Source organism: Panthera leo, chromosome B1, assembly GCF_018350215.1.
Source record: "Panthera leo isolate Ple1 chromosome B1, P.leo_Ple1_pat1.1, whole genome shotgun sequence".
Classification (NCBI taxonomy): domain Eukaryota; kingdom Metazoa; phylum Chordata; class Mammalia; order Carnivora; family Felidae; genus Panthera; species Panthera leo.
Genome location: NC_056682.1, coordinates 106136535 through 106147361, shown reverse-complemented (window position 1 = coordinate 106147361; position 10827 = coordinate 106136535). Strand labels below are relative to the sequence as shown.

The following is a 10827-nucleotide window of genomic DNA, read 5'->3' as shown; positions in this document are numbered from 1 at the left end:
TGGAAAGATAGAAACCTCACTTAAAAGGAAAAAAAAAACAGCTCAGATTTCCAGTTTTCTCAGAATCAAATGAACAGCACCTGGTGCCTTTGAAATCCATTATATTATTTGAATTTGTTGGAAAAATAGAGATGAAGAGGAAAAAAAAATTGGACTAAGAAGCAAAAATAAAGCAAAAAAGATCTCTGTCCATTAAGGCTAGAGATATGTTACTTTCAAATATCTATTCATTATCTGCTGATGCCATACATGTATACAGTATTTGCTGAAATTCAGCTTGCTGGCATTTTTTTTTTTTTAACTATTTGACTTTTTCCCCTAAAAATTACAGATTTAGTTACAGTTTTGACTCTGCTATATATAAATAGGATCTAGCATTTTAGAATTTGCTATAGGTATTTTAAGGATATGAAGCATTAAACAAAAAAAATCTTATAAATGTACACTTTGTTCTTGAAAATGGTTTTAATTACTAGTATGATGAGTGTAAAATTTGTGGATATTAGATTTCATACAGTTTCAGCAGGTCTATATTGACTTCAATTCTAACTTGGAATGTGGTAACATATATAAAAACTCCAGCAGTAATTCTGTGGTTAAAAACACTGTATAGGTTCTGAGATTGTAGTTGCCTGGGTTAAGCTATTTTCTGATAAGAGTTTAAAGATATTTGGTGGTTGGTTGCTTGAATTACTTTGAACAAATGGCTTAGCTTCCCAAACAACAACGTAGATTGTTGAACCCATGGAATTCTAGAATTGTGGGTTTTTTAAATATTTTTTAAAGTTTATTTATTTTGAGAGAGAGAGTGTGAGTGGGGGGCAGGGGGGTGCGCAGAGAGAGAGAGAGAGAGAGAGAGAATCTTAAGCAGGCTCCATGCTCTCAGTGCAGAGCCCCACACAGGGTTTGAACTCACAAATCATAAGGTCATAACCTGAACTGGAATCAAGAGTCAGACGCTTAACTGACTGAGCCACTTAGTTGCCCCTAGAATTGTGTTTTTTTTTTTTAATAAAACTTTAAAATCTTATAATGGACATATAGTTACTAATATGAGTAATGGTTATGTGTTGCATCATTAAAAATAATTTAAGAGGACTTCTATGCATCTAAAGTACTCCTAGGATTTGAGAAGTGTGGAATACATGCTAATAGAAGCAATAAATTTTGTTTAGTTGAATAAATTGTATTTGCACACATTTCACAACCCTTTGGATGGCAATTTGCTGTTCTTTTGGGATAATTACCCTCTGTTTGGGTTTACAAGTTCTTTAATGGACTGAAATAGACATCCACCCAACCCTTACAAAATATGAGTTGTTTGTCAATATGTTAGCCAAAGAAAAAGCAAATGCTTAGTTCAAGGTCTTCTCCATTTGAATCAGTTTTAATTTTCACTTCTGAGAGAAAAAAAAAAAACTTATCTAAGTTAGAACAACACATATTGAAAAGACGGACAAGGATCTACTAATGGCATCCTTGAAAATATTTTACATTACTACCTCTGCTTGGATTTTAATGGTTGTAATGGGAAAATCTAATATCTACTATAATGCAATAATATAGCATAAAGGCAAGACGATGTGTACGTCTGCTTATATGTGTGTGTTGTATGCAGCTGTTTCTTTTTTAAAGTATTTTGACAGAGAGAGAGGAAGAGGGAGAATGAGTTGGGGGGGGGGGGATGCAAAGAGAGATGGAGAGAGAGAATCCCAAGCAGGCTCCAGGCAGCCAGTGCAGAGCACCTACAAGGACTTCCATCTCACATACTGTGAGATCCTGACCTGAGTTGAAATCAAGAGGGAGGCTTAACTGACTGAGCCACCCAGGAGCCCCTTTCATCTTTTCAAATAGCTTTGTTATCCTTGTTCTTCATCATTACAAAAGAGCTTTTGAGGATGTGGCAATGCTTTTACTCACGTGTGCATTAAAAATGGCACGCTGATCCATATATTGAAGGTTTTAACAGTAGCTTCACATTTAGAAGCAATACTAGCTTAATTCTTAGAAAAAGCATTCAAGTTTCAGACTTTGACAAATCACAAACACCATTAGGATGACACATGACTTTCAGCCATTTCTAAAGAAATGTCTCATATTTGGAACCATGGTTTTCATTTATGTGGCTGAAGAACAAATTATTAAAGTTTACATATGTTCGTTTTTGTAAGCTATGTGTAGGCCAATAAATAATGTATTCACTGCCACAAATCAAGTACATTGTCAGACTACACATTTTTATTGTGTGCATCCAGTGTAGTAGATGCTAACTTTACCCTAGTGATTTAAAGACTCATGACCCCAGATCTCAAACTGGCATAGGAGACAGGCAATAAATCAATAAGTAATACTTAAAACTGCAAAAGGGTGTAAAAGGGAAAGGAAGTCAATATTAGAAAAGATAGCAAAGGAATGTTATATTAAGTTTGGTGTGCTTATATGTTTTAATTATGAGATAAAAGTTTATTTCAATTGACTTCACCAAATTCTGAGAACTACTATCTAAGAGATACTTAGAGACAGTTTATGGAAATGCAATGATGAAAAATGTATACTACTTGGTACGAAGGAGCTTGTTGTTTAGTACTCATAACTACTGAAATGGTTGTTGATCCTCTCATGAATTTTCCTATGTAAATGCTTAGATAATTTACTCAGTCTGAAATGTAATTTTGAATACATAAGAACTGAGTTTTTATTGGTACTATAATGTACCTAGACCAATGTTTTCAAATAAGTATAAAGATCTATCTTCAGAATTATTGTATATCTTGGGCACCTGGGTGGCTCGGTCAGTTAAGCATCCGACGCTTGATTTTGGCTGAGGTCATGATCTCATAGTAGTGAGATGGAGCCCTGCGTGGGGCTCTGTACTGACTGCCCAGTGCCTGCTTGGGATGCTCTCTCTTCCACTCCCTCAGCCCCTCTCCCATTCGTGCACATACATACATACACACACACTCTCTCTCTCAAAAGTATATATATATATATATATATATATATACATATATATATCTCAAAAGTTGTCACATGATATAATTTGTATTTTGTAATTTATGTAGGAAAAATAGTTAATAGTTACTATGAATTTAGTAACTCTTGAAAATAAGTGCATTTACTCAGAAGACAATTCTACTTGTTTTAAATATAGTAATATGTGTATTTGTAATGTGCATTATTTAGTCAACATAAATCATACATTCAGGAAAAGATTCCGTATAAAATATCAACTAGATACAGAGGGAGCTATTGCTATACTTGAACTATCACCATACTTTCCCATTTCCTCCTGCTAAGACAGAGGAAAACTCAATGCCGTACATTTATATAGTGTTTAAAAATGAATAGGGGAGAGGATGATTGGATTGAGCACAGAGGACTTTTAGACAACGCAACTATTATGTATGATACTAATTCAGGGGATATGTTAATAATGGAGAAAGTTGTGTGGGGGAGGGAATTAATAGTTATATGGGACTCTGTATTATCTGCTCAATTTTGCTATGAAACTAAAACTTCTCTAAAAAGTAAAGTCTATTAAAAAATAAACAAGAAAATGTATAGGGGGAAATATCTACTTATGTGTGTGCATACGTGCATATATATGTATGCATAAATGTACATATGTATATGTTAAATGAGACCATTAAGTGTTTATATATAGAGATTATATGAATCAGTCTATGCACACACAGTTTATGACAGTGTATAGACATATATTTTTAATCTTCATAGCAGCTTTTTGAGATAAACATCTTTGTCATTTTAGTGACATGCCATCCAGGACTTAGAATACTTAGGCGTTTTCCAAAGCTCACACAGCTCTAAGGACCACAGCAAGGACAACTCTGATTTCTTTTGTTGACCATTATTTATAATCATATTATTACCTTTCTTTGACTGAATTTATATCAATACAACTGGAAACATCTTTTTAAAAAGTATTAAAATTTACAAAGTATATTTTAATATTTTTGTTGGCAACTTTGTATTTATTGGTTCATTTGAGGGACAGCTTTTTTATATTAATAAAACAATAAGGCCAGCAAGAGGTGGGGATATGAACTCTATGGTGGTATGCAAGTCTGTGATGGCTTAGGTGAAATCTCTACTGGGCACTAGGAATGTTCTGCTTTCTCATGTTTTCTCACATCATGAGATTCTAAGCACTGACATGACTTGATTTGTTAAATTGTGCTGGTGGTGTTGAAACTGAGGAATTTTTACCTTTAATTTGGGATATTCACTTCCCCTTTATTTAAAACAGATTTTTTTTTATCTGGGGTGCCTGGCTGGCTTAGCAGGTAGAGCATGCAACTCTTACTCCCTGGTTGTGAGTTCAAACCCCATATTGGGCATGGAGCTTACTTAAAGAAAAAAAAAAAAGTAAATAAATAAAATAGATATTTTGCCTGAATTATTGAGTAGCCACATCTCTTAACAGCAATGCTAGTATATTGTTACTGTGATGTTAATTTAACTGTTCATTTTTAAATCAAGCAAAACTTTAACCACATGTCACATTCCACTTCCATTTCTTAAATTAGGTAAATATCCTCTATTGGTCAGTTTGTACATCAACGTATTTTTCAAATTGTAAAACAAACAAACAAACAAAAAATAGATTCATGACCCAATGCCGTAGCCCCAAACACGGTGATGGCACCTGCCAGGATTGAGCAAGAAGCAGGTGAATCACCTTGGGCAATATCCTAACTTTTGACTTATTTCACATGTATTGAATACTTAAAACTTCCAGCGGTGGTGCAGGGATTTAAAAAGGTTTGTTTATAGGGATTTAGATGTTAAAATTTAGACAGTCACATGACTGTGGAATCATGAGGAAAATTCTAATATTTGGGATTGTGATTTTTTTTGTATGATGGATTTAGAATAATTTTCTACATACTTGATAGGAATTTGTAGGTACTACTATTTTATTCAGTGTGGATAGTTCCTCTAGGATATGGGTTTGTTTGAAAGATAGCAGTGAAAAAAACAAAAACAAAAACTCTTCTATTTCCAGAGAAATTCAGCGATGGGAGTATTTGTGAATTCTCCGGAAATCTGATCTGATATTAAATCTCAATTACCTCCATATACCCACTTATAAGGTTTACCCTCTCCTGCCCTCCAAGCCACCCTTCTATCTCCAGATTACAATGATTTGGGCTCCCAACAGAGAGCCCAACTGGCATCCTCTGCCATAATACGAGTACCCAAATCCTAGCCTGCCCCATATGCCACATTCTCAACCATCCTTTCTCTGAAAGCATTTCCTCGTAGGAACTGCTCCAATGTCATTTCTGGTATAAATCATCAGTAGTCTTTTATTACTTTATATAAACTATTCTCATTTAGTCTAACTGAGAATTTAAAAATTTTCCCTTGTTTTTCCAAACTAAAATAATATCAGAATATATTCTGTCTTCAAGAAAGCTTTAAAATAATGTTGTAAATAATCTTCTTGAATCTATTCCAGGTTAATACACTACTGGCTATACATTTCCTCTACAGGTGAACAAATACTTATGAGAGTCAATGAGGAAAACAAGGTTATCGCTTATTTTTATTGAAAAGAAATGGAGAATTATACTGACCCCAGGAAAATAATAGGACCTAAAACTTGCTTGTCTTTTACAAATATGTATGTCGAGAAACACATTTACACTGTTTAAGAAAAATTGGGATACAATTTTAGCTAAATGCTAGAATATTTTTTGTAAAGAAAATTCACTTTAAATCCATCCTAGTAAATCTATTCTTGTAAACTTATTTAAGGAATAAAGTTTGGCAATCACTGAGGCCAATAAATCAGAACAGAATCTCTAAATTCAAATATCACACATACTTTTATGATTTTTGCAACTTTTGGTGTTTAGTTGAGTTTTCATAGGGTTAATAAATGCCTGCTTTAATAATATCTGGCATAATCATAATGGAAATTTTGTTTCCACGTGGTCCATTTTGACAGAACCCAATTGCCACAATGAGATATATTATAGCACGATTTTTTTGGAGTGTACTATTAATGAGGGACTTAACAATTTGTATTGCAGAATGTCATTTGTAACATTGCTTTCATCATATATTTGGCATACATTTATACTCTGGCAACTCTTATTTAATTTTTACGAATAGTTGAGATGTACATGACATCTTTCCCCTTTTCTCTTTCAGTAACCTTGCTGCCTTTCGTGAACCCATATTTTACAAGAAATTTGTTGTGCCTTTTTCCACAGGTGAAGCATATAACCTCACCTGACCAATCAATCCAGTATACCCTTTATCTAAATGCGTTCACTAAAGGTAACTCTCAGTATTCTGAATTCCAGAAATCTGGTTTTCTCTCTTACTCTCTACCATGTAGTGTGCAGATATGAAGTCTAGAATAGCTGTAGTCATTTGCTACCAAGCAGAAAGTTAATCTGAGAGGGATAAAGTCAAGAGAATCCCAGGGAAATTCACCTGGGCCTTAATCATATTTAACGTCAAACCCAATTTAACTCTTGGCATTTTTAGTTACATAAGATAACGATTTTCTTGTAATCATTTACCAGTTTAAGTCAGTCCTGCACTTATTTTCAGATGAGTATATAATGGATAAGAAATTTGTTACCAGGAGTGGGGTTTCAATAAAAGGCTAGAATTCTTTCCAAGTAAGGGAAGTGAGAAAGACCACTCTAGACAGAAGTCGAAGATCTTTGTTTTACAATTGCACAATGGTTGGTTAAAGTGGAGTTATTGTAATTTGGGTCTCAAGGCATGTGCTACTAACAAGACAGCATTAGGCAATTGAGGGGGAAAAGTAGGACAATGGATTCTATAGCCTAAAAAGAAACAATCTTGCTTTGTTATGCACTTCTCAAACCAAACATAAAAGAAAGATTGGCCAAGAGTGGCTCCCCTGTCTTTCCTCTGTAATACAAGCATAGTAAGTTTAATTTTCAAGGACCCCCATAATTGTTAAAGCTGAATTACCCACAACAGAAGGCTATCAAAAGCAGAGAGATGAGAGACACTGTGGGGGAAAACAGAGAGAAACAGAAAATATACAGTCTTGGGGTTCCTGGGTGGCTCGATGGGTTGAGCGTCCCACTTGGGCTCAGGTCACGATCTCAACAGTTCATGAGTTTGAGCCCCGCATCAGGCTCTGTACTGACAGCTCAAAGCTTGGAGCCTGCCACAGATTCTGGGTCTCCCTCTCTCTGCCCTCCCTCCCCCACTCACACTCTGTCTCTCTCTCTGTCTCTCTCTCTCTCTCAAAAATAAACAAACATTAAAACATTAAAATATATATATATATGGCCCTATTCTAGCATAGTTTTTAAACATTGTCTCCTAAGAAAAGTATAAACACTCACATTATGGTGGTTAAAATGAAGGTTAAGACAAGGCAATAAATAAAATAAATACCCACTACAGCCCATTCTTTCTATTGGCTTTGGTAAAGATACTACCTATATATCTACATATACACATACACTTTAGTATACACACATATCCAAAATAAGGCTCATACAGATGAACATTTCCCAATTAAAGATGGAAACAGCACTATCGTTATAACATTATTTTTGAAAAGCCTTTCATAAGACTATACATCCCCCTAATTTGTAAGTTACTTAATGTGTTGTGTTTTCCACACGGAATTATCCACTCTTTTTATAGATATAAATCAAGTAAGCATTGGTTTTCAAAATGATTTACAGGTTAAACAATATTTTTCCAAGATGCTGTGGATACCAAACTTATAACAAGCCTCATTAGGAATAATTTTTAATAAACAAAGCAAAAAAAAGCTAAGTCTGATTTCCTTTTACAGTAAATATTTAATTTTTTTTCATTTCTAGTTTACAAGTGTTTACAATGGACAAGAATGTTTTTACCTCTTCAGTAATACTTTTATATTAATTCAAGATATTTTGATTTAATATATGGTAATAAATCTTCACACATTCCCCATTAGTATTTTTTTTTTTTTTTATTTTTAAGGGCGATGTAACACTAACAACCACTACCTATAAAACGCATCATTATTTTGGTGGCTTTACAAATTTTTTCTCCAGTTGTAAGTTCTAAAAAAATAAAAATAAAAACAAAAATAGAAATAAAAAAAAATTGTAAGAGAGGATACTGAAAATGTAACAAAGTTGAATTCCACCTCCATAATATTTCCACTTTATCCTAAAAGAGAACTTTAACAAATACGACATTGCTATAACAGACCACCTTGCTAATGTTATAAAAGATTAGCAGGAGCCAGAAATTGTGCCGCTGATATGCGGAATTTGGTAGTTATAGCTACACATCATTAGGAAATGTTCAAAGGGAACTAAACAAATTATGGTGGTGATCCCTGAACCATTTGATGATGAGTCGCTTAATCTATATCAAAATTTTTTCCACTCATGATGATCATCCTCTCCTCAAATACCTTTAAAAAAATACATTACACAGTACAATATCAGAAACCAAAGACAGCACAAACTATTTTCAAGAAGAGAAAAATCTCTAGCACAGAAAGGTATCTTGTAGTAAAGAGCAGACTTCTTTGGGGACCATAATCGATTAGCTTGCAATTCATTATGAAGATTTCTCTTTCTTTTTATGGGGAGAGTCTACTCTGTGTGAAGCTGCCACACCATTTTCTGTCCCTTTTCTAGAAGACCTCCCTTTGGTCCGTTTCTTCTTCACACTTGGGGCCTGAAGAGTAGCATCTTCCTCCATCCACCTCTGAAGTTGAACATTAAATAAATTCCATGTTATGTATGCCTGGATAGTGCAACTGGAGGACAGAACAGCAATTTTAGCTGCCAACACATTTACGTTCCCAGTAATGCCATCCGGATTCCGATTCTGCCCTCCGGCCAGGTGAAAGCCAACAGTCAGTACAGAAACAATTAAAGTAACAAGTCGACCCAAAATAAACACAATTGCCCATAGAGAAACCTCTTTCTGATACTTTTCATCGCTAAAATAAAACAGGTCACAAATGTGGGAAAGTAATTCCACGAAATAATGCATCATCAAGAGAACGAGTCCTAGATGGTTCAAGTACAAGAGGTAAGCTCCAGCGATGTGAAAGAGGTGAAGGCCAATGTAGACAAGTTGACGAGGGATATCTTGCTTTTTGGTTCTCTGGAAATAGAGTTCGGGGAAGGCATGAAACCAGTAAGCCAACTGTGATATGTAGAAAAACTTCATCTGAAATGTCATCATATTATGGGGATGAGCCCTCCATAAGAGAGTTGGGTCTGCCAGACAGTTTTCAGAAATTAGAATGAATGTGCCCCAAATACAAGAGACAAGGTAGAATACACTGAACTGACCAGATTCATTAAATTTGCTTTGTTTCGGTTTGGGGAACTGCATTCGCCTGTTAATTTTATCCAACACATACTCCTGAATTGTGGCGTGAATGATGATTGCCACTAGCATGTAAAAGAAAACCGTGGCCAGGTCTTTGATGCCGTAATAGTAAAGGAACTTTGATTCTGTGGCTCGGTCTTCTGCTGCAGGGAAGGTAACGCTGTGCTGAAGAGTAATAAAAACGATAGACGCTTCTGCTGTTCCCTCGAACATAAGCCCCAGCACGAAGAACATCCCCACACAGGCGACGAGGTCCGCATGATTCTGCAGGATGAATTCGTGGCTCAGGACTGGGGGGTTCTTGGTGCTCTTCTTACGAAACGCCATGGTAGCGCCTCCCAGATACTCACCGACGAGCCGCAGCTGCCTCCCCCTGGCTGCTCCTCACAGCGCCGCCGCTGCCGCAGCTCCGGGGGCTTCACTTCCCATCCCTGAGCCGGTCCCGGGTCGCCGCGGCCGCCCAGAAAGAAATAAATCAAAGGCAAGGGCCGAGCAGGACTGAGCATGCGCACCAGGGGGACGGCGGAGGCAGGAAAGGAAATCGAGCGCCGCGCCCCTGCCCGGCGTCAGGCCCGGGGTTGCGAGCGTTGATCTCGCACGTTGATCGTCGCCTCTTGATAGCCACTGCCGCCGTCGAGAGGCTCCTGAATTATTTTCCAATGGCATCTTCCTTAGTAGTCATGACAAAGCAGGGCAGCACTCTGGGTGTTCTTCATCAGGATGATTATGAAAACAGCATAATAGTAATAATGATAGAAGCAAACTCTCCTAGTGCTTAGCATTTACCAGGTGCTGTTCTAAGCACTTCGCTTATATTTATAAATGTATCATTTCGGGAAAACCCAATGAGGTAAATACGGGGTGATAATCATTTTTTTAAAATTTTTATTATTATTTTTTACAGATGGGAAACTGAAGTACAGTGAGGTTAGGTGAGATGCCTAAGATCACACAGCTGGTAAATGTCAGAACCAGTAATTGAATCCAGTCTGGATCCAGAGATAGCATGTGCTCTTGACTATTGTACTGTATTGTGCATGATAATATACCTATTGTACATAATAATATTGTACATAATAGTTTACCTATTATTGTATATCATTCACTCGTGGAAGTATTTTATTACAGCAACAACAAACCATACTAAAAAATAACTCCCTTGTTAGCAATAACAATTGTGGCATTAATTGTATTTATTATATTTTTAAAGGTGGAGTGATGGTTGGAAGGAGAGAGCTATTTATCAGTTCATAGGAAAGTATTTTGGCTGTAAGACCCCAAACTGATTTTACCTACTCTAGCAGATAAGAACCTCATTTTTCATTTTTTATGATTGTTGTATATAAATTTGCTAAAATACACGTTTGAAAAACAGCTCATTTTTTTAAATGCTAATGGCCTTGCTCAATTCAAATTTCTTGTCGGTCTTCAAGTTTCTCTTGGAATCCACAGCAT

At 35.9% G+C, this 10827-nt stretch overlaps 1 protein-coding gene across 1 annotated transcript; it reads right to left on the bottom strand.

Annotated features, from left to right (window-relative positions):
- Positions 1 to 7895: 7895 nt before the first annotated feature.
- TRAM1L1 (translocation associated membrane protein 1 like 1) lies at positions 7896 to 9819 on the bottom strand. Its single transcript, XM_042933934.1, has one exon. It carries the CDS (start codon positions 9697 to 9699, stop codon positions 8587 to 8589), a length of 1113 nt encoding a protein of 370 aa, XP_042789868.1. The 5' UTR covers positions 9700 to 9819; the 3' UTR covers positions 7896 to 8586.
- Positions 9820 to 10827: the final 1008 nt, after the last annotated feature.

What these genes read in the sequence shown, in the direction of transcription:
- TRAM1L1 (XM_042933934.1), bottom strand. Translation starts at nt 9,699, where the DNA reads ATGGCGTTTCGTAAGAAGAGCACCAAGAACCCCCCAGTCCTGAGCCAC.